Genomic DNA, 24,073 nt, shown 5'->3' on the forward strand with positions numbered 1-24,073 from the left:
TGGCCTACCTAGCAGCCTGGTGAGGTTGGTGGAGGAAAGGTCCACTCATTAGCCTGGAGGGCACCTACACAGTGGTAGCTCTTGCAACCCAGCTCAGTCTTTGGGGATACAGTTGAGGACACTTAAGTTGCCAAATAAGGTCACTTGCTGTCTTACCAATAAACTTGTGTGACTAGTTCAACAACAGCATCCTTTACTAGATTGCAACCATCATTGGGCACAGGACCCCCAAGTATTGGAAGAGACTCAGGGCATCATCCAGACGAACCCCTCCCAAAACCTAAAACAATATACAGTGGGGAAGATCAACGCACCCAAGGTTTGCAATCCAAACAGAAGCAGAGAACTCAGGGCAAGAGGCTTCATTTTGAGGTTTCATAGCAACACAAACCGAGCTTCTTCTCTCTCCCTCTTCCCCTCTCTCTGTAGCCTCCTAGTTCATCATTCTGGCAGCTTCCCACCACTCCAGCACTAAGGACGGAGGACTGGACCTTAATTGTCCTGCTCTCAATCCCTCTTTGGCAGCGACCGAAACAGTGAGCGCTAAGTTCCTTTGAGTTAGTTTGGTTAATTGAGGGCTTATCCACACTTAGCTTTCCTCCACTATTTCCAGGCATGGACCCCACGCTTTAAAGCTCCATGTCTGAGCACCCTTTTTCCTCTCCAGAGATTTCCCTGTGAAAACCCACTCTTTAAAGCTCAATCGGAGCAATTGAGAATAGCTCAGTTGGTTAGAGTGCGGTGCTGATAATGCCAAGGTTGCAGGTTCGATCCCCATATGGGACAGCTGCATATTCCTGCCTTGCAGGGAATTGGAGTAGATGATTTTCAGGGCCTCTTCCAACTCTACAATTCTATGATTCTGTGAAATGGGAAAGCTGGATTGACATTTGCTCCGATTGAGCACTAAAGAGTGGGTTTTCATGGGGAAAGTTCTGGGGCAAAAAATAAAACAGAGCTTTTAAACATGGACCTGCGCCTGGAAAGAGCAGAGCAAAAGCTAAGAATCCCAGAAAAGACACAGATCAAGTGCCGGATCGAATTACAGATCTTCCACAATACTGGAACTCAAACCTCACTGCCCACTGAAACATCTTTTGGGAATACCATCTTCTGAGAGCCAGTGTGGTGTAGTGGTTAGAGTGTCCGACTAGGACCTGGGAGACAAGGGTTCAAATCCCCACCTCGGTCATGAAGCTCACTGGGTGTAACCTTGGGCCAGTTGCTCTCTCTCTGCCTAACCTACCTCACAGGGCTGTTGTAGGGATTAATAAGGAGGGAGAGAACCATGTATGCTACCCTGAGCTCCTTGGAGAAAAAGTTGGGATAGAAATAAAATTGTAAATAAAATAAATTCTGCAGTTCCAACAAGAAGCAGACAGATCAGCACCCCTACCCCAGAGAGGTAACACCATGAACAATAACAATACAAATAATATTTAGTCTTTATCAAGCATCTTAGACACTAGACACCACACAAGAGTTATGTCAGAAAAACCCCACCCGCCCTGCAGGCTCAAGCAAAAGTCCCGTCCCACCCCCCATTTTCACACGGAGTAAGGAGATGTAAGGAAGGAAGATGTGGATCCATGGCAACGTCACGAAGGCCCCTGCAGACCCCCTGCCAGATGCCCTTTGCCCTCGATCCTCAATGGCCCCAGTCCCTCTCCTCCTGATCATCCCCACTGAGACTGCAAACTCTCTAGAGCAAGATTCAGTCACTTGGTGCTTAGTGTAGTAGTAGGAGCCAGTGTGGTGTAGTGGTTAAGAGCGGTGGACTCGTAATCTGGGGAACCGGGTTCGCGTCTCCGCTCCTCCACATGCAGCTGCTGGGTGACCTTGGGCCAGTCACACTTCTCTGAAGTCTCTCAGCCCCACTCACCTCACAGAGTGTTTGTTGTGGGGGAGGAAGGGAAAGGAGAATGTTAGCCTCTTTGAGACTCCTTCGGGTAGTGATAAAGCGGGATATCAAATCCAAACTCTTCTTCTTCTCCTACTACAGTATAGCATCACCAGGCCTGAGGGGGAACCCATGTGTGACCCCTTCAGATGTTGTTTGCAGGGCAGTGCACACACACACACACACACACACACACACACCTCAGCCCAGACGATTGGTCCTGCTGGCTGCTGAGGCTGATGGGAGTTGGGAGCCTGACAACGGTATCTGGAGGAGCACAGAGGTCCTTTCTGATTTGTGGGTGTTTGTTTGTTGCATTTCCTCCAAGGAGCTCAAGGTGGCAACACAGATTTTCCCTGCCCTGTTTTATCCTCACAACAACCCTGCAAGGAAGCTTGGGCTGAGAGGCAGTGGTTGGCCCAAGGTCAGCTGAGTGGGGGATTTGAACCCTGGTCTCTCCTAGGTCTTAGTTCGACACCCTAACTGCTGTATGCACCACTGACTCTCTTGCGTTCCAAGGCATCGGGGTGAATTAACAAGCAGTTTATTTAAAATTTACAAAACACAAGTGGTGCTTTATTAATATTTTAAGGCAATTAAATAACAACATTAAATATATTAGGGCTACCTGTATTAGAATCTGGCTGTTCTGCCTTTCCTCCCACCCCACCCCTCTTCCCTGCCCATGTCCAGCCCAGTGGCCACTCCACCTTCCGGGCTTAGAGCCTGCAAAGGGGTCATCTCCACAAGGCATTCTAAGGCAAGAGGGCCAACTTGAATAAAATATGGGTGTGGAGGAGGTAAGCCCTGCCCTGCGTAATCGATCACATGGCATGGTGAACAGACACCATTTGAATGGCAATGCCCATCAACTTTGGGGGTCCTGGCCCCCTCAGATATTTTATTGGGGGAGGGCGAAGAGACCTCAGCCCCTAGGAGTTGTCTCCTAGGTTTCAAGGTCCCATCTGGGGAAGCTCTGGGCCTTTGGCACAGCATTGGCCTTGCATGCAGAAGGTTCTAGGTTCAAACTCCTGCAGCCTCTCCAGGTAAGGATGAGAGAGATCCTTGCCTAGAACCCTGGTGAGCCGCTGCTGCCAACCAGTGTTGACAATACTGAGCTAGATGGGCCAATGGTTTGGCACTGTATAAGGCAGCTTCCTATGTGCTTTGTGTCCACCTGAGTGGGGCCTCCTGCCCAGCTGGACTCTGGGTCAAGTATTTGTTCCATGTGTCTCTTTCTTTGTGCAATGGTTAACCTGCAGGCCCCAGGCAGGCAGGAGGGAGGGAGGGAGGGAGGAAGGAGGCAGATCCTGGTTCCCATGGCCTGTGGGAGTCCCTAGGCTCTCCCTCAGCGGCTGTGAGTCTTGCCAGGCCTCTGACCTCCCCACTCCCTCAGTCAAAGGAGAATGTTTTACTTGCAACTCCTGCGTTGCAGGGGGGTTGGGCTAAATGACCTTTGGGGATCCCTTCCGACTCTACAATTCTATGATTCTATGAAAAGTAGCAGCAGCAGCAGCTTCTTCCTTGTCCTATTTTACGGTCCTTTTCTTCTCTTAAAAACAAATGACCCGTATTCCATTCGGACGGCTGGTCCCAGGAGAAGATGCCCCTCCCGCGGGGGTCCCTTGTCCTCCTCAGGGTCCCTTCAGGAAGCAGCAGAGGCAGCAGTTGAGGCAAGTTTCAAACAGTCTCTAGCCTCAACCCAAAAACACACCCGTGGACTCCAAAGGGCCAGCGTTGGAGGGAAGGTTCCAGGGCCCAGGCGGCTGAGGAAGCGAGAGGTCCTCTTTGGCTGACCCGGCCCTCACTTCCCGGTGGCGTTGGCCCACGAAGGGAAGGTGTCCAAGTGGAACATGGCGCGGCCCCAGCTGTTTATGGCCAGGGTGATGCAGAAGACACCGATGACGTTCATTACGATGCCCGTCTTGGCCTGGGAGAGAGAGAAGAGAAGGAGGAGGCAGGTGTCTCACGGGTCAAGCTCAGGCAGTAGAAGACTTTTGTGGGAGGGAGGCAAGGAGGAGACGCTGCCGTCAGAGCATGACCTGTCCTGGTCAGGAGGGAACCACCCCTTACCCAGAGAGATCTCCTTGTCCAGGAACACAGTGTGCAAACTGTGTGCTCTCCCCCCTTCACGTGGCCCGGATGTTTTGAAGAACTCGGTGAACAGTTAGGAAAGGTGCCCCTAAGAGCATAAGATGAGCCCACCAGATGAGGCCAATGTCCCTTCAGGTTCCAGAAGCATTGCTGCCACTGACCGTGGAGGCAGAACATAGCTATCGTGGTTGGTAGCCAACAAGAGCCCTCTCCTCCTCCATGAACCTGCCCAATCCTCTTTCCAAACCGCCCAATCTTGTGGCCATCACTACCTCTTGAGGGAACGAGTTCCATAAGAAGAGCCTTCTGGATCAGGCCAATGGCCCACTTAGGCCAGCATCTTGTTCTCACAGTGGCCAACCAGATGCCCATAGGAAGTCCACAAGTAGGACCTGAGGACAAGAGCTGTCTCCCCTCCTGCAGTTTCCGGCAACTGGTATTCAGAAGCTTTGAGCAAAACCATCATGGTTCGTACCCTTTAGAGCAGAGTGTCCCAAACTTGGGTCTCCAGCTGTTGCTGGACTACAAATCCCCATCATCCCTAGCTAGCAGGACCAGTGGTCAGGGTGATGGGTATTGTAGTCCAAAAACAGCTGGAGACCCAAGTTTGGGAAACATCTGCTGATTAATATCAGTCAGTGCGCTCAGTTGTGTCATCTTGGTCAGGCCCACTGGGATTCCTCCATACCGGCCGCAAGCCAGCCAAGGCCTTCTTGCCTGCTCAGCCTTAAGCTAAGCCCCACAGCAGCTGTTTTAAGATTCGTCACAATCGACAGGAGACATTAGCATCCCCTTAAAGCAGCGTTCCCCAACCCAAATGCTTTGGGCTACAGTTCCCATCAACCCCAGTGGGCAAGTATTATTTATTCTAATATAGTGTGCTGGCTGCAAGGGCTGATGGGAGTTGTAGTCCAAAACATATAGAGAAGTGGTTTCCTAACCTTTTGGGGGGGGGCACATCACCCACTTGGTTCCATAACCACCTCCCCAGTGCCCCCCTACCCTACAGAAACCATTATTCAGAATAATGGTTTGTGTGACCCACTAAGGAAGATAATAAATTCAAAACAGTAGCAATCAGTTGTACAAATGCCCTAGATATTTCCTTTGCTTGCACACACACACACACACACACACACACACACACACAAAGAAAAATGGGAGACCTGAGCCAATCAGGCAGGCAGCCGAAATGACCGCAGGGGGTTGGACTAGATGGCCTTTGGAGGTCCCTTCTAACTCTACAATTCCATGATTTGTTCAAAATCAAATGAAAACTTCCCCTCCAGGGAATCCCCCCTCACCCAGGGGAGTGGTACTTCCCACTTTGGGAACCACTGATCTAGAGGTTTTGGCTCCTTAGCAGCACCCACCAACCTTTGGGGAGGCTGGGGGAGGCCTGAGCAACAGCAAAGCTGGCCCCTTACCATGTCTGAGACTCGGAGGTGTCCGTAGGAGAATACGATGGCATTGGGAGGGGTGGCCACAGGTAGCATGAAGGCAAACGAGGCGCTGAGGGTGCAGGGAATCATGATGTAGAGGGGGTTGACCTCAATGGACTGCGACTGGAGAGAAAGAGAGCGGAGAATCATGGGGCTGGAAGGGACCCCGGCGTCATCTCGTCAAAACTGCCTGCAATGCAGGAGTCACAACTAAATCACCCCTGACAGGTGGTCCTCCAACCTCTGCTTGAAAACCTCCCAAGAAGGAAAAAGCCCACCAACTCCTGAGAGAGTCCTTTCCACCATCAGAAAGTCATTCCTAGAGTTTAGTCGGAATCTCCTTTCTGGTCATTTGAATCCGTTGGATTGGGTCCTCCCCTCTGGAGCAGCAGAAAACAAGTCTGCTCCATCCTCCAGGTGATATTTGAAGATGGCTCTCCTATCTCCTCTTTTCCAGGCTTTCTAAACAAATTTGCCAGACAAACAAGTGTATGCTTGTGGGGCAGAGACCTGTCGCCTGATAGCTGGCATGGATACAGTACTTGAGATAGTAACAGTCCTAATCTAGGTCCTAGCCCTCGAAACTTATTCAGCTGGGCCTAAATGTGAACCTTGCTGGAACCCTGAGTGGCCACCAGTGTGTGGGAGGCCAGAAGCCTCCATTCTGCCTTGGTTTCCCTTGTTTTAATCCTTACAAGCTGGGTTTAGGGTTGTCAATGTGAAATAAAAATCAGTAAGGAGGAAAGCTCCCTTACCAAGGAGGCGAAGACAGGCAGGAAGAGGGTTGCGGTGGCCACGTTGCTGGTGCATTCGGTGAAGATGGCGATGACCAGGGAGAGGATGATGGCGATGGCCCAGGGGGGGACGCTGTGCAAAGGGGTCATCTGGTCACCCAGCCATTTGGAAAGCCCTGAAGCCTGGAGTTGTGGGGCAAGAGCAGAGAAAGAGAATACTGTCCGGGGCTGAAGTCAAGCGTTGGTCAGCGATCAAAGCAAAACATGGTGTCAGTGAAGTTACGGTAACTCTGTATTCAAGAAACCAAAACAGATCCCAGTAGCTCTTCCCAGCAAGGCAGTTGTGAGAGCTGAAGGCCCCTGCCTCCCACCACCTTCTCAGTCTCCTCCTCTCCCTGACTTCCCAAGTAGTCTTAGACTGCGCCTGCGCACAACCAATCTCGGCTCTGCTCTTTTCATGCCTCCGTGTGTTCTAGGAGACCTGTGGGGAGGGGAGCTGGTTGCAGCAGGAGGGGGAGACTCCCTGGCTTCTTCAGCAGCCTGCCTCATCTCTGCCTCTTGGCCCCCCACCCCACCCCTGTTTCTCCCTCTGACACTCATCGGCACCCCAACACCATCTGAGCCTTCTTCCCCTGGGGGTTCCCTTAGGGGTTTCCCAGCTGGTGCCTCCCACCACTCCCCTGGATCCACCCAGTCCATGACAATACTGGGGAGGGGGACCATCGCTGTGGTCTCTGACAATCTATTGTATTTGTCCAACCACTGAGGGGGGTGTCCTTAACCCTTTGGGGCCCATGTAGGTCTTTGCAAAACCCACAAAATGCTTAAGACTGCTGCTGGATCAGGCCAGTGGCCCATCTAGCCCAGTATCCCGTTCTCACAGTGCCCAACCAGATACCAGTTATGGGAAACCAGCAAGCAGGACCCAAGCAGATCAGCACTCTCCAGTTGTTGTTCCCCATGGTCTGGCATTCAGAGGTAGACTATCCCTGGGCATGGAGGTTCTGCTCTCACAACAAAGCTCCATAAGAAAAGCCCTGCTGAGTTAGGCTAGTGGCCCATCTAGTCCAGCATCCTGTTCTCACAGGGGGCAAGCAGGTCCCTCAAAGGGAAGCCCACAATAAAGATCTGAATACAAGAGCAAATCTCTTCTCTGCTGCAGCTTCCAGCAACTGCAATTCGGAAGCATTTGCTGTCTTCAGACAGCTCCGGCAATGTACTGATCCCCCCTCCCTCATCCCAGGGGAGGGCTCCATGCAGGTCTCCTCTTGAGCTAGAGAGCGTCTTACTGAATTGGGGCCCCTCCCCACATTAGAAATGGAGATCCAGTTGCCGATTCCCCCTTCATTTGCAAGGAATCGTACAAAACAAATTGGCACTAACAAATAAAAGTTCCAGGGTGGCAACAGAAAGCAAACTAAAAATGCTTTTAGTTACAGATAGGTAGCCGTGTTGGTCTGCCATAGTCAAAATAAAAAAATTCCTTCCAGTAGCACCTTAAAGACCAACTAAGTTAGTTCTTGGTATGAGCTTTCGTGTGCATGCACGAAAAGGTATCTGAAGAAGTGTGCATGCACACGAAAGCTCATACCAAGAACTAACTTAGTTGGTCTTTAAGGTGCTACTGGAAGGAATTTTTTTATTTTAAAAATGCTTTTGCAGTTCATCAAAATCCAGCAATACCAAGTTATAGGAAAACTGGTGCTATTAACAGTAAATCCTTCTAGTTGGTTAATTGGTTCGGCAACTTCCATGCGTGTGATGCTAATTATTTCCCCCAAGAGTTAAATGATAACTAATCAGAGGCAGCTACAGGAGAGCTATGAGATTCAGGTGAGGGGCAGATGCCTTGTCAATCCCAGCAGGTATATAAGAGGATGACCTGGCCTGCCCAGGCCTCTGCCTGGCCGGTTATTTGGTTCTAAGGATTAGAGCATGGAACCAGCTTAGCAGGGCCAAGTCCTGCACGTTGCCTTTCTGCTGCTGCTGAAGAGGCCTCTTTTCCAATGCATGGATGAGGCCAGCAGGTTGGGCAGCGCACAGCACCCTCTTTGTCTGAGCCCGGCAGGGCTTGGCTCAGGCCAAGTTCTTTTGGGGAGGACAAGGGAGGCTTGTTCCGGATGGGCTGCTGAATGGCTGGTGGGGTGGAGGTTTTTCTGCATTTAAACCTATCATTTGGAGTGGTGCTCAATATGACCAGGGAGAGAGTCTGCAGCCATTTCTGAGCGAGTTGAAACTAGGTCAAGTCCTCCCTTCTCCTGGGGACGTCAGAATGCAGCTGGCAGTGGCAGGAGGGGGCTCTGGTGCCAAGTGGTATCGTGGAGGGCACATTCCCCCCCCCATCACCCCAAAGCCAGAAAAACGGCAACATCACGGGAAACGCTTCCAAGCGCCCTGGATGAAACAGGGGGAAGGACAGGCCTGCAACCTGCTACACCATTCTCTGCCATGGGGCACAGCCTGCCCCACCAGCGCTGCGGTTCGCTTGGCGCAATTGACGGTGGCCTCTGAGCTGGAGAACAGCCAGCCCTGGCATGCTCCTAGTGTTGCCAGGGAGACTGGGGATCGGCTACTGCGGTGGGGCTCAGGCTCAGCTCAGGCAGAGGCCCCTCAAATTCCCCGCTCCCCATGGCTTAAGCACACAGGAGGAGGCCTCACTACAGCCACCTTAGAGCTGTAGTGGTTAGAGCATTGGACTAGGACCTGGGAGAGCCCTGGGTTCAAATCCCCTCCGCTCGGCCGTGGAGTTCACTGGGTGAGCTGCCCCTTAGCCTAGCCTACCTCTTGCGGGGATTAAATGAGGACAGGGAGATAAGTAAATCGTTTGGAAGGATTTCCCTTTCCCTTCCTGCTCAAGCTTTTGAACGGAATACGTTTTCCAAAAATGGGAGAGGCAACACGCAAGACTTGCCTGGAGGTTCATAGGCCCTGCTCCCTCCCACAATTCCCGACATTACAGGAGCTCACATACTAGGAAAGGGCAGTGCACTCTGTGTGTGACTAGAGGCAGCCTTTAGCTGTCCCACAGCCTTTATTTACACGCAGAGAGACATATTCAACGACGCTGCCACTGTGGTGGGAGCCACACATGAAACGCATGCCTCCAAAGTTGGGTGGCAAAGGTCCAGGTTTGGCAGAGCTCTCTGATGCCCACAACCAGCCAGCCTCCCCCCGCCTCTCCTGCCACCACCAAGGACTTACGTCACTCCCATTGGCCAGGGCGAAGCCTCCTCCAAGAAGCAGCACGATGCTCCATGGCATCTTATGCTGGACCACCTTCCAGTTCAGCAATGGGGCAGGGAAGAAGGGCTCCTTCATAGCTGCGGAGAGAGTCCAAGAGAAGTTGGGTGTGAGGGGGGAGGCAAAGCAGGGGCCAGCAAGGACACCCACCCACCCGCCACACAGCTGGCACCAGCAGGAGGCTGCCAGCAGGCTGGATGCCATGGCAAGGGTCACACGGAGATTGGAATAACGTTATAGGGTACGAGCTGTTGAATAGGGGAAGAAGGTGGCCAACTCTCCTCCGTGGGAGAAGTTGAATGGCCACCTGCCAGGGATGCATCGGCTGGGATTCCTGCATTGCAGGGGGTTGGACTGGATGACCTTTGGGGGTCCCTTCCAACCCTACAATGCTATGAAATACTGGCAGAACCCGGCACGCCCTTCCTGGTCTGTCTCTTTTGACCAGCCTCCTCAAAGGCCCTGGGGGGGGGCAGAATCCGCCTTCCTTTACCTTCCTCCGCCTCTTCTAGGTCGCAGCTGCTATGACTGCAGAAGCCACACCTGGGCCTGGTGGCAGGAAGGATGAACAGGAGAAAGGCCACGAAGATGGCCACGGTGGCATCCGTCACATACCTGGGACACATTTGGGAAGATGAAGAATGAGGAGGAGGAGGAGGTAGCGGCGGCAGCAGTGTCCCATTCCCCTCGCTCTGTCCCAAAAGCAACAGGTCAGCCGGTTGAACACACCTCCACACACACACACACACCCTGGAGAGAACATGAGCTCCCAGGAGAGAGATGAACACCCTCCTTGCTGCATCCCTCTCTGGGCCTCTCCCAGGAGTCCTTTCAAAAAGGATATTGCAGAGCTGGAAAAGGGCAACCCAAATGATCAAAGGGATGGAGGAACTCCCTTTTGAAGTACAGTTGGGACTTTTTAGTTTAGAGATAAAGCGAGTAAGAGGCAACATGATAGCAGTTTGTGAAATTATGCATGGCACAGAAAAAGGTTCTGATGGAACCTCCAGGTGCAGGTGCAGTCTATCTCAATCCCTAGGCTTTTAGGGGTACCTGGCCACTGTGAGGACAGCAAACCAGACTAAATGGACCATTAGCCTAATCCAACAGGGCTCTTCTTGGGTTCCTCCAAGGTGCTCAGATTCTCCCATTTAACCTCCCAAACTTCCTGCACAAGCAAGATTTCCTCCGGGCTGCTCCCAGAGTCTCCCAGCCGAGCAGGGATTCGAACCTGGAACAGGCCGGCGCAAGGAGGAGGAGACTCTTCGCTGCAAGCAATCCTGCCCTGAGCTGTTTGCCTGAAAGGCACCTGAGTACTCTAAGCCTGGTGCTATTGGGGACCACCCCAAAATACCAAACGCCACAAGGGTAGCATCACTGGTCTGCAAAATGGCTGGCAAGAGAAAGAACAAAGCCCACTCACTCCTTGTCCTTGTTGAAGAGGGTGGTGGCCCAACCGGGGATGAATCCAGGGTCCCTGGTGAACCAGAGGAGGATGAGGAGGGTGAAGGCCAGCAGCACGTTGAACTCTGCAAAGGAGATGGGCCCCAGTTTCCGATGCTCCTCTTTCAGCACCCGCAAGGCGGCCTGCTCCTTTTCGGTCCTCTGGGTCCCACAGCCCCAGGTCTCCCGGAAGCTGGAGAGAAGGAGCAGGGTGGTCAAGGCAGGGAGCCAAGTAGACTGCCAGGTAACCACTCTAGCAGGCTGACCTTTTGGGTTGCAACCTGGGGGATTCAGCAAGGAGGGAGGGGAGGAGAGGGTCCCACAACCAGGCACCTGGCGCAACATGGGAACTCGGCACATTTGTGTTTGTTGTCTGTGGTGGGCTGGCTGTGAGCTCAACAGGACACCCAAAGGGGGAGAAAGATCTGAACGCAGAAACACCAGGAAAGGGCATTCACGAGAGGTGCTGGAGGCTCCAGGAGAAAGCCAAGCTGGGCTGGTGTGGATCGTGGCCAGAGCAAAGCCGCAGGTGTCATGGCAGAGCAGCCACGATCAGGGAAATGTACTTGTTTCTCCAAGGAGCTCTAGGCGGCTTACATGGCTCTTCCCCGCTACTCTCACGACACCCTTGCAAGGTAGGTTAAGATGAGAGACAGTGACTGACCCACAGTGGGCTTCATTGCCAAGTTGGGGGGGAGAATTTGAACCCTAGTCTCTCCCACCTTAGTTGGCCCTCTAACTTCTACACCACTACTGGCCCTTCAGAGAGGCGCAACCCAAGCCCTAGTGGGGAAAGCGCATTGATGGGAGTGTGTTTTTATGTTTACGCAATGAGGCCCCTTTTGGGTGAAGAGCATCTGAAGGCTTTTAGACACTATGGCTAGTAGCCTTCAATTTCCCTCTCCTCCATGAATTTACCAGTTGTAGGAAACCACCGGTGGGGAGAGGATTCACGTGCTCAGGTTCTGTCTGCCAGTTTCCAATTGGGACATCTGGTTGGCCATGGTGAGATCAGGATGCTGGTCAAGATGGGTCATGGGCCTGATCCAGCAGGGCTCTTCTGCTGGTCTTCTGTTTGCTGGACTCCCAGCAAGGCCCAGAAGCAGCCAGCCAGGCCAGAGGTCAGGGACAAGGAGTCCAGGAAGATCTGGATGGCTGAGGGCTGCCACAGGTGCCCCAGCCCCGGACGAAGCAGGGCCACCTTATCCACCAGCCCACCCAAAGGTGCAGAGTCCTTACTTGAACCCCATGAAGGAGACCTGGAGCCAGAACCAGGCGAGCGTCAGCATCAGGAGCATGTTCGGGAAGGCGAAGCCGAACCAGGAGGCAAAGTTCAAGATGTCGCCATTCTCAGGGAACAACCTGGGAGGAGGAGGAAATGGTTAAAAAGCGTAGAATCACAGAATCGTAGAAATGTAGAGCTGGAGGGGTTCCCCTAAGGGCCATCTAGTCTGACCCCCTGCCCCGCAAGGCAGGAATCACAACTAAAGGATGCCTGACAGATCCAACCTCTCTTTCAAAACTTCCATTGAAGGAGAGGCCACTAGCTTCCAAGGAGCCTGATCCAGTTGTTATCCTCAGAAAGTTCTTCCTAATTTTGAGTCGGAATCTCATTTTTTGTCAGTTGAATTTGTTGTTTTGGATCCTCCCCTCTGGAGCAGCAGAAAACAAGCCTGCTCCATCTATGTGGCTCTGAATGGTAGAACATGAAACCCTGGATCCTAGGGTCGTTGGTTCAAGCCCCACGTCGGGTGAAATATTCTTGCATTGCATCAGGTTGGACTAGAAGACTCTTGTGGCCCCTTCCAACTATAATTCAAAGAACTCTATGAATCCAGGTGACAGCCCTTCAGATATCTGAAGACGGCTCTCACATCCCCGCTCAGTCTCCCCTTCTCCAGGATAAACATTTCCAGCTCCCTCAACCTTTCCACGTAAGGTTTAGTTTCTACACCTTGGATCATTCTGGCTTCCCTCCCTACACACCTTCCAGCTTGCCAATATCCTTCTTAGGACTCAGCTACACAAAGAAAGAAAAAGTGTTTTATAAGCGTTATAACACCGTGTCACCAGATGGCGCTGTGGAGCCCCGCCTTTTGCCAAGGCAATTTCCCATTGTGCAGTTTACAACACGTTTCCCTAAAATGATTTCTTGATGTGTCTAGATCCAGCCTTTAACCTGGACGCAAAAATTTAGGTGGTGTCTGACCAAGGCAGAATAGGCCGATAGGAGAGCAATGTGGAGGTCATCAGGAGCAGGGTGGGGGAGGCCTGTTCCGGGAGAACCCCAGCTTGGATTGTTTAGGAGTAACACAGCAAGTGACCAAGAGGGCTGAAAGAAACACAGCCCCCCTTTCAGCCCGATGACACCAAGAAGAAGAAAAACCACGCCACACTGTTTTGGTTTCAATAAAAGAGCCGCACAGCAGAGTCCAGCCTTTGCTGTGTGTCATCTTGTGGGTGCGGCAGAGACTTACTGGTTCATCTGACCTTTGAGGACCAGGTTTGGCCCCGTCCCGGTCAGGGTTGCTGTCCCTCCGATGCTGGCAGCATAGCAGACACAGAGGGTCATCCCTTTGTTGATTCTCTTCTTGGTCTCCCTCTCGCACTTCTTGGAGCTGTCCGGCAAGTGCCCGTTGCCTGCAACTAATAATAATAATAATAATAATTTTTATTTATACCCCGCCCTCCCCAGCCAAGACCGGGCTCAGGGCAGCTAACACCAGATATAAAAACGATTGAAAACTTAGAAAACAAGATTAAAATACAACATTAAAATGCAGCCTCACTGGAAGGAGACAAAGCTGATTTTGGCCTTTGATTGCAATGCGGCACCAGGTGGGTGGGAGAAAGAGACCAGAGTGATCCCTCAAGGTGCAAGTGGTGCGCTGTGCGCTGTACTGGCTCAGGAGAGACCCACCTGGTTCAGCATAAGAGCATGTGCAGAGCCCGGCTGCATCAGACCCAAGGAGGCCCTTCTAGTCCAGCAACCTGTTCTCACAGTGGCCAACCAGTTAGCCGTATTGGGATTCCAGCACAAGAGCCCTCTCTTGTCCTGTGGCTTTCAGCAACTGGCATTCACAAGCATTGCTGTCTCCAACTGCAGAGGCAGAGCACAGCCACTATGGCTTTTAACAGCCTCCAGGCAGCAGCTAAGCAGCTGCCCAGCTGCCTCTGGGAAAGAAAACTACAGAGAGTTACTGTTAATTGTGTGGTTCACATTAGGGGCATTAAAAAATAAATAAATCCTTGGGGCTGGGTTGTTGTTTTTTTGCACTTGGGGGGAAGGTTTAACCCTTCCCTTCCGCAGCCATGAACCTGATGAAAATCAAGATACAGAGGCAGCCAAGTCTGCTAACGTAAGGGTGCCTGTTGGCACTTTAAGAAGCTTTTTCCTATCGAGGATTACTGCATGGGGGGAGCTGACTCTCTTATTGAGATTGTGGCTGGGGAAGAAAGGGCTAAGCCTCTGCTTGCAATGTGGAGCAGCGCTTGTGTAGTGTTGGACTAGGAGGACCTGGGAGGACAGAGTTCGAATCCTTACTCAGCCACACAAAGCTCACTGGGTGACTTTGTGGGGCTAAGTCTCTGCCTCTCAGCCTAAACTACCCCAGAAGGCAAAATGAGGAGAGGGAGAGCTGTGTATTTCTTGGAAGACGACTGGCGTATGCATTTTATTATTTATTTATTTCATAAAATGTATACTACACCATTTGATTGCAGTTGTTGTTTTTTAAAGCCTCAAAGCAGTTTACAAAAATGATAAAAACAATAAAAATTACCAGCAAGATAACCATTCAAACTTTCAAAAACAACAGGCTGAAAACAGATTAAAACTTGCATTGGCTTTCTAAAATTTATTAAAATTGTTATCAGTAGTGTTCTTCAAATCAGCTCCTCCTATGCTAAGGATTGCATATATTTTTTAATAAAAAAAAATCTCTTGACATGGGTGCAGAATGTGGAGTTAGGTCATGATGAGGGATGTGAACATGGAAGTCTACTCCTTTTACCTGCCCGCAGTATCTGGTATTGACACGGAGGGCCCTTTCAGCTGTCATGGCTAACAGATTTGTCTACTCCTTTTTTAAATAAAATAAAAAACCAGATGAAAACTAGTAGCTGCCCCCATGCGTCACAAGACTGCGAGCTGTTTCACGTACAGGTAGCCTCTCCTTCCATCCCTGGCCTCTCCAGGTAGCTCCTACTTGTCCTCTTTATAGAGTGCTCATCCTGATTTCTTTGCAGAGAGATTAGACAATGTTGGCTGCTGAGCTGAGCATTCCCTCCGATTTGTTTAAGGAGGAGACGGTTGCATCAAAGCAAACTTTCTGGGCCATTTTCCCATTACTTCCCTTATTGCAGGAAAAACCTCCTTCTTCAGGGGACGCAGGTTTGTGGCACAAGAGCTGCCAGTCAGTTGGAATTGCACAACCTGCAATTTGCTGGTTATTATGGGATTGAATTCCAGCGGGAAACGGGGGCAGTTCAGAAGTGCCTGTCGTTTTTAGAATTCATAGGAATGCTTTTAACCATGCTTAGAACTCGCAGACATGGCTTTCGCTCTTTTTAGAATTGGCGGGTTGTATAGGCAATGTTCGCCCTACTCAGCAGACCCACTGAAACTGATAGACATGGCTAAATAATGCTAATTTCAGATGCATGCGGGATAATTTCAGATGCATGTGGGAGAGGGCTATCAATGGCAATTAGCAGCTGTCTGGAGACTGCTATGAGCCATAGTGACTGTGCTCTGGCGTCCACAGTTGGAGGCAGCAATGCTTCTGAATACCAGCTGCTGAAAATGGCAGGAGGGGGGGAGTGCTCTTGTCCTCAGTCCTGCTTGCAGGTTTTTCATAATGGGCATCTGGTTCCCCCCTGTGAGAACAGGATGCTGGACAAGATGGGCCACTGGTCTGATCCAGCAGGATCTTCTGATCTTCATACTTTCAAGAGGTCTGCTCTTTTGAGTTGGAGTCAATTCTGGATTTCAATTCAGTTTAGTCTTCTGCACTCCCCTGATGGCCTTAGACCATGTGACGGTTAATAAACATGTGAAATAAATGATTTTTAAAAATCGAATGCTGAGAATTCCACATGAGTGTCAGGGGCTGGACTGAGGAGGTGGGAACAGTCCTCCCCTTTTCCTACACCTTCCCGAAAAGAGGAGGACAGTGTAGATTTAGAACAGTGGTTTGCAGAAGGTCATAGTTCAGAGGCTGCAGAGGGGAGAAGCTGGGAAATATGGGGGGGGGCAGCAGGAAGAAGAAACACCAGGGGAGAGACAGCTAACAGACTCAGTGTCTCTTGAAAGCATTCCTGACCCCCCATCTCCCAGAACAAGGCATGCCTCGAGAGTAATAAACAGAAAACTCAGAAGCAGAAAGCACAGATCAGCCAGTGCAGGGGTGACGTAGAATAGGAGGGACTGAGGGGGTGGGACTTTACTTGGAGCAACGCCATTAACTAAGAGAGACCGCATTCCTTCGTCTCTCTCTGTGAATATTGAATAAACTACGTGGTAAGAACTCTTATTGTTTTTCCACTTCTTGGCATCCCACCGTGAGAGGGATAGGATTCCCTGAAGCCTTGGACAATGAGGTTGAGAAATTTTATTCATTTTTTTAACCATTGCTCCCCGTCCCCACCGCCCCACGATTCCTTGCAGCTGTCGCCCACTTACCCTGCACTGTGGAGACCCCCAAGGCAGCCACCTTCCCTTCCAGTTCACCCTTGGGGTTGCTGTGCTGCCCAGCAGCTGCAGACTCCATGACGGCCAGATCCTGCTCAGAGCTGTTCATCTGGTCCAGGACCGCCTGGACTATGGGAACCATCATGGCGGTGGTGGCTGTGTTGCTGATCCACATGGAAAGGAAGGCTGTGACCCCCATGAAGCCCAACATCAGCCTGCAAGGAGGACAGAGGCGGGCGGGGAGGAGAGAGGGAGGCTTGCCAGGTGGTCACTTGGGGTGACCGAGGATCGGCCCAAGGTGACCAAGCAGAGGACATTTAAATACCTTGACTCCCACCCACTCCCCAAAAACAAAACATACATCTGAGGTTGGGTGGATAGGTTGGGGAAAATCATGCAGGTTTCACCCCAGAGCCAGGAAAGGGCAACCTGGCTGCGGCAGGGGTTTTGTGCTGGATAGGCCCCCTGTAGAGCTCAGCTGAAGCTGCCCCCACCCTCAAAGGTGGGTCTACAAATCTGGCAGCACACATGACAAGCCTATGCCATGTTTAGAAAGCCAATGCAATTTTTACATCCATTTTTAGTGTATTGTTATTTTAACTTCTCAAAAGCCTGAAAATATTGCTGCTATTTTTTTCTTATTTTTAATTTCATTGTTTTGGCTTTTATTCAAAACACTTTGATGTTTCTTTAGAAAAGAAAAAAAAACTATCAAGAGTTCTATTAATTTTGTGAAACGGATAAATAATAAATGGGAGGGTGTGCCTCCTGGGACAATGTACTGGTCCGCATGCCCAAGCAGCAGTTGTGAAAGGAGGCCCTTTTTACATGAGTGTTACATGTAAGCCTCTGGCCCTGATCCAGTATAACCCCCCCCCCCGACACACACACACACACACACACACACACACACACACACACACACACACACACACTGCATTAGAAGCTCAGCCATCGCCCCACCTGGTTTCACTTGGGATGTTGGGGTGGTTAGACAGGAGTCACTTACAGAGCAGGTTTCACCCCGACAATCAGCAGCACCCTCAGGGCAATCCGTTTGTGCAGGTTCCAGTGTTCCACAGCGACGGCCACGATCAGGCCCCCCACAAAGAGCATGTTGGTGTCTTTCAGGTACTGCATGCACACCTGGGAAGTCAGCAGGGAAATGAAGGAGGCATAACTTTTGGTCCCTTTTGGCTGCCGTTGTCACAGATGGTGCAGCTTCATGGTGGCTGGCTTGGTTGCCTTCCCCGACTCCCTGCCTCTCTGGGGAGGGCTCCCTCCCCCCTCTCCCAACACCCACCCTCTGTACTCTGGCATCAGGGCTTCTTTGAGGTCTGGAATGCCTATAGTCCTTGCAGTCACATCTGGGCATGCACAGAGTGCATTTCCCTTCCCAGGATGGCCCCTGCTTGCACGGTGGCTCAGCTCGTCTTTTTCAGGGCCCAGTCCAGTCTGCAGCCTCCCGCTTGGTTCTGCCCCATTCAAGTGCTAACCTGGCTGTGTATATGGGTCTAATTCTGCTCCTGCCCAGCCTCCCTGTTGTCCTCTGAATTCCTGAGCTCAGTTGTTGGATTTTGCTCAGTCTCAAAAAAGGTTCCGGCTTCCAGGCAGTAGAAGAGGAAGAATTAGAACTTTCCTTGCAGGGCGCCTCTCCTCTGCTGCCCTTGAGACTTACCTTTTTGGACTCCAGTATGCCAAACATCGGGAACAGGATGACAGGCAGGAGGGCGGTGACTGCCAAAGGGATCACCTCTGTGCACCAGTACACAGCCATGAGGATGATCACATAGCCACACCTGGCCTCCTGCAAGGAGGGGAAAGAGAGAGGGAGGGAGGGAGACTTCCATCAGGCCCAGTGATCACAGACTCACAGAACTGTAGAATTGCACGGTTAGGAGAGACTCAAAGCATCCTCTATTCCATCTTCCTCTAATGCAAGACACAAGCAGGAATGCATCAGGGCCCAGGAACCCTCCTTGCCCAAATGGCTGGACCAGAGGCTCAGCTTCCTCAGGAGACACTGGGATGGGTTGAACTGGTGCACCCCACATTTTGGGAACTGGACATGCATTCCAGTTTCCCAGATTTGCCAGGAAGAGGCTTGATTGATGAAATCACTGGGCTTCGTAAACCTTTGCCTGTGTGTTCCCTGGGTTTGCTGCCAGCCCCGCTGTCCAAATAACTGCCTGCCCACAGCTGTTGTGGTACTGAACACGTTGGGGGATTCTTTTTTCAAAAGGCCCAAGACACTAAGACTTGAAGTTTGTAGGAACATTGATCCAGCTAGCTCAGCATTGCCCACACTGACTGGCAGCAGCTGCTCTCCAGGGGTTCCAGCAGGGAGTTTCTCCCCATCCCACATGGAGATGCCATCTGATTTTATCCAGATGCCTGGATCAAGGACAGCTGACCACCCCACTCCTCACTCTCACTTGACCCGGACTCAGACCTCTGCTTATCTGCTGATTGCCTAGCAGCACTCTGGCTGCCTTCCAACTCTTCCTCTCCATGAGAGCTAATAGAGTCTTCTCTAGCAAGGTGTGTGTGTGTGTCAAACTGCCCTTTCTCAACTCTGACAGTCAGTTCTCATCTCATCTACAGAGCCAGTCCTTCATTCACTTAATTCACTCTCTGAGTCTAACTCACCCCCTGTGCTCTGGGAGCCCACGTTGCTGACATCCAGGGGAGAAGAGCCTGTGCCACACACAACATTCTGCCTTCTGACATTTGGTTGCTGCTCCCTGCTCCCTGCTCCCTGCTCCCTAGAATCTGCCTCCTGAGGCCACTGCCTCACTCTGCCTAATGGCGGCACCGGCTCTGGCCTGATTCAGAAATCAGTGCAAAAAAGAGCAGGCTCCTTGCAGATTCAGGAGGCATGGGAGAACCTGCCATTTCAGCTCATTTTCCACTCTTCAGTTCTCCACACTGCCACATCAGTTTGCAATTTTCATTTTTTTTTAAAGTCCTCCTTAAAATTCATCAGCATTAAGTGTTATTATATCAAAATATACACATTTTGGTATGCAGTGGGGCCTAATATTTTGCAGAACAATTTCCCCTAATATAATGGCTGGAGAACTGGTACATTGCAAAATTCAGAGGTGCACATGTTGAAAGCGGGTTCTGTGTTTCAGTTTGTGAATTGTTTCAGAAAACTAGAATTAGGTGAGGCTGCCTTTAGGTGCACACTGAATTCAATTTGCACAGGCAGAAAAGGAGCTGAGTGGACTGGCTGGTGGGAGAGAGGGAGGGGGAAAGAGACCCACACTCATTCAGTGACTCCAAGAGCAAGGATAGGGGTGTCACTAGAACCAAAAAGTCCCCCGCATAAAAATTTACAACTACCACAATGCAGGAGAGTTAATCACTCCTCTGACAGTCCGTAATTGGAATGAATCTCCACCAAACCACAATTAAGGCAACCACAAGCCAGACTCTCTGGATTAATGTTGCGTAAACAGGCCAGATCAAACTGCTAATGAGAGGCTGAAATGGCCTAGAATTTGTCAAGTCAATTTTCCTGTGGGAAGACGGGGCAATTAACGTCCTGTCAACAGGGGATCTTTGGAGCAAACACCTCATTGCCTCTCCATTTGATTGTGCCCAAAATGACTGTTTGCCAGAACACAGGGCAACAGCAGACCTGCTCACCCACAAGACACCTCTTAAAAAAGCAAAAAAGAAGTGGGTGTGTGTGTCAAATTTCATATTGGTCCAGACCTGTCTGCATGGGGCGAGTGGCCTTTTTGTTGTACGATAACTAACAACAACAACAACAACAACAACAATAATAATTTATTATTTAAACCCCGCCCATCTGGCTGGGTTTCCCCAGCCACTCTGGGTGGCTTCCAACAAAACACTAAAATACAATAACCTATTAAACATTAAAAGCTTCCCTAAACAGCGCTGCCTTCAGATGTCTTCTAAAAGTTTGGTAGTTATTTAGATATCTTGTGGGAGGGTGTTCCACAGGGCGGGTGCCACTACCGAAAAGGCCCTCTGCCTGGTTCCCTGTAACTTGGCTTCAGCCGCCCTCCACATTTAGATTGATTTTATACTGCTGTTAAAAGACATGGCTTCCCTCAAAGAATCCCAGGAACTGTAGTTTGCTAAGAGTGAAGGAAATTCTTAGGAGATGCCCATCCATCTCCCAGAAGCACATGAAAAGTGCCTGGCTGCCTCCTGTTCTCACAGTGACCCAACCAGGTGCCCCAATGGGAAGCCCTCAAGCAGAATTCGAACACAAGAGCCCTCTCCCCTCCTGTAGTTCTCAGAAGCTGGTATTCAGAATCACTGCTGCCTCCAACTGTGGAAGGCAGAGCATGGCCATCATGGCTAGCAGCCATCAATAGTCCTCTCCTCCATAATTTTTTGCTAATCCCCTTTAGGGCCATCAAGGCTGGTAGCCATCACTGCCTCCTGCGGGCAGGAGTTCCATAATTTAACTCTGCACTGCATGAAGAAGGGCTTCCTTTTATCTGAAAGTTGGGAGGGAGAGTGTCAAGGGGTCCAGAACGACTGCAAATGTCCCGCCATGGAGTGAAGCAAGCATGACAAGACAGCAATATTTTAGCACACCTTTAAAGAAACAAAAAAGCCAGACATGTACAGTACAGATAGGAAGACCAAGGAAGCTTGTAAGTTCTAAGCATCTCTCTGGCTCAATCTGGACATATATATTTTTAAAACACACAGTGAAAATGCTTTTTTAAAAAACATTTTAAAATATATATTGAATTTGCCATTAGCTCACCATCGCCATCTAGTGTCACATTTGTATAATGCATGTAAAATATTTGCAGTTGTATAGTTGAGTCATATACAGTATATATATTAACCCACACTGCCAGAGCATCCCTGAAGCTTCTAAGCAAGGAGAGCCCATTCCCTTCCCAAGCAGTCTTGGAGTAGGTGTTGAGCAGCTTGGACAGTCAGGAGGTCCTTCCTAATGTTTCTGGCCACTTTAACCCTTTGGTGCCTGGGTCCTGCCCTCTCCTGCCTCCCAGGCCCGCCAGCACGACCTAATATGGGCAAAGGGGAAATGTCCAAATGTCCAGGGTGACCTCCCACGGCCTCGCTCTGCCTGAAGAAGCACCTGGTGCCCTCGGCATCCTGGGTCAGCTTGCATCCTTCCACCCAGCACCAGCCAATGCCCTCCTGACCCGCCTGGAGTAAATCATTTCTTTAAAGTTCAAGAATACAACCAGGCTTAGAAATTAACTGCAGCTGCAGTCTAGAAGAAACGAAAGGAGGGACACCTTCTCGGCTTGCGCAGATAAATAGAATATTGGAATCGTGAAAGCACTGGGGGGAACTGCTGGCGACACAGTACGAAAGCTGCATCTGTCAATGGGATGGACGAGATTTAGAGATTTAGTAGAGTTGCCTGTGCAAACATTGTTGGTCGGTTCAGGCTGCCCAACGCCCCACAGGACCCAAGGAGCATTGTGGGGAACACAGGCAGAATCCGCTCCCCGCTGGGCACACAGCTTGCCACTCTCCTGGGCAGCTCTTGAAGCGCGTGCCGGATGCATCTGTGTAACTCTTTCCCTAGAATCCTAGAATTGGAGAGTTGGAAGGGACCCCCAAGGGTCATCTGGCCCACCCCCTGCAATGCAGGAATCTCAGCTAAAGAATCCCTGGCAGATGGCCATCTGAGCTCTGTTGAAAAACCACCAATGGGGGAGGAGCTGGCGGCCCCCTCTCAAGGTGCCCATTTGGAGCTGGGACTGGCGCTCCTCCTTCCAGTTGACACAGGGCTCCGTTCAGGGCTGGTGCTGAGATTTCCACTTTCAAAACCACACCGAAAATCTTTTTCTTTCTCCATAACCCCATCCCCGCTTGCTACTGAGCATTAGAGTAAGGTTACAATATTTCTTTCAGTGAATCCAGGGACACTTTTCAACTTCAGCAGGAATGACAGGATTTTGTATGGGGACTGATTTGTAAATCCGGGGACTGTCCCCAGGAAACGGGGACATCTGGTAACCTTACATTAGAGCCAGAAACAGATCTGAATCGGGTCAGTGCTCGGACCGGAACATGTACCCAGAAATGAATCGAATGTCTCTCTGCTTATATGCAGAGTGCTTGTCCCTCAGCACAGAAATTGCTTAGGGCTACCATGGGGTCATGAAGAGTCGGACACGACAAACGTCCTGTTTGCCAAGTGCCTCCGGGAAGCCCACAAACCGAGCCCCCCCAAAAAAACTCTGGTGTGTCTAGTATTTACAGGTATACGCTGCCTAGACATGGAGGTTCCATTGGGTTTGTCTGAATCCTTTTTGCTCCTATAGGTGGCGGTGATGGTGACTGCCAGCTCCCTCTTCAGGCACCCAGTCCCCCTCCGCTCCCTCTCTCGCATGTTCTTGCGGCGGGGGCTTCTCTTGAGGAGGTTTCCCCCTCCCTCCCGAGTCTTCAATACCCTCAAAGAGGCGGAGGGGTTGGACACTCTGGGAGGGAGAGGCTCAGGTCTTCCCTCCGCTGTCGGAGGCAGGATGCTAAGGGAGCCCGAGTGGGGAGGGGACGCTGCTGGTAGTCGGCAGAAGAGGCCCGCTGAGGGACCCCCAGGACGCCCCCGAGGAAAGAAACGGGAGGCGCGATTGCAAAAAGGACATCCCCGCGGCCTCTGGAGAAGCTCCGTTTGGACCTGGAGTGGCTTGGCTTCTCCCGCCGAGGCGACGCTTATGCCTGGCCCCGGCAGTAGCAGCAGAGAAGCGCCAGCCCGAGCCGGAGGCAGCGCCAGGCCAAAAGCTGGTCCTGGGCGGTAGACTGCTCCTGCCCGGGGAGGCTCGACGTGCCACCCCAAGAGGAACTGGCGGCAGTGGGGCGCCCCTTCGCTTGGCCAGGAGAGAGACCTCGCTCTGCCCACTAGGCAGGCTGGCTGGCTGGCTGGTCAGCCGAACTGACTGACCTGGGTGGGCACGAGAAGCGGCAGCGGCAGGAGAGCGAGCGGGGCGCCGGCCAGCGTGACCAGGGTCTTGCAGCGGAGCAGAGAGCGGAGCAGCGGCGGCGACGGCATCCCGAGACGCAGAGGCAGAGACAGCGCCGCGCTCGCCTCGCCGGCCGGCCTTTTAAGCAACAGCGCCCGCCTGGGACCGAGCCAGCCCCCGCCCCACTCACTCCTCTCCCCCCCCTTCCCACTCCGGGAACCGGTCTCCTCCTCCGCTGTCGCCTTCGTCGCCTCTCCTGGCCGCAGGACGCCTCTGAGCGCGTGCAGAGTGCCCTGGCCTGGCCGCGCAGGAGTCGACCTCTCGTTCGCCTTCCTCGCCAGATCCAGGGAAACAGCTGGAACTGGAAAGTTACATCCAGAGTAAAATTTCCACCGGGCGAGGAAAGTCAAGCGAGGCGGGGGCGGGACACCCCCTGGTGTTTGGGGGCAGCCGCAGGACAGAGAGGCTGGTGGCTTGGGGGTCACCTCCGCTTCAGGTTGCACAACCAGTGGCGCGCTCTTGCGCAAAGAAATCGCTTCCTCGAAGGCCGGGATTTTTGCGCTAAAAGTGACGGGAAGCTACGGAGGGCG

General features: G+C 51.6%; 1 protein-coding gene across 1 annotated transcript; it reads right to left on the reverse strand.

The window, feature by feature from the left end:
- Positions 1–2,228: 2,228 nt before the first annotated feature.
- On the reverse strand, positions 2,229–23,586 carry SLC13A5 (solute carrier family 13 member 5). The gene is made up of 12 exons (XM_082200196.1): positions 23,465–23,586; positions 18,224–18,352; positions 17,555–17,691; positions 16,537–16,760; positions 13,331–13,499; positions 12,093–12,215; positions 10,834–11,046; positions 9,904–10,025; positions 9,372–9,490; positions 6,192–6,353; positions 5,422–5,559; positions 2,229–3,830 (listed from the first exon to the last, which is right to left on the reverse strand). The coding sequence occupies exons 1-12, from the start codon at positions 23,570–23,572 to the stop codon at positions 3,705–3,707; spliced, it is 1,770 nt and encodes a 589-aa protein (XP_082056322.1). The 5' UTR covers positions 23,573–23,586; the 3' UTR covers positions 2,229–3,704.
- Positions 23,587–24,073: the final 487 nt, after the last annotated feature.

Source organism: Podarcis vaucheri (genome assembly GCF_965113315.1).
Source record: "Podarcis vaucheri genome assembly, chromosome: 15".
Taxonomy (NCBI): Eukaryota; Metazoa; Chordata; class Lepidosauria; order Squamata; family Lacertidae; genus Podarcis; species Podarcis vaucheri.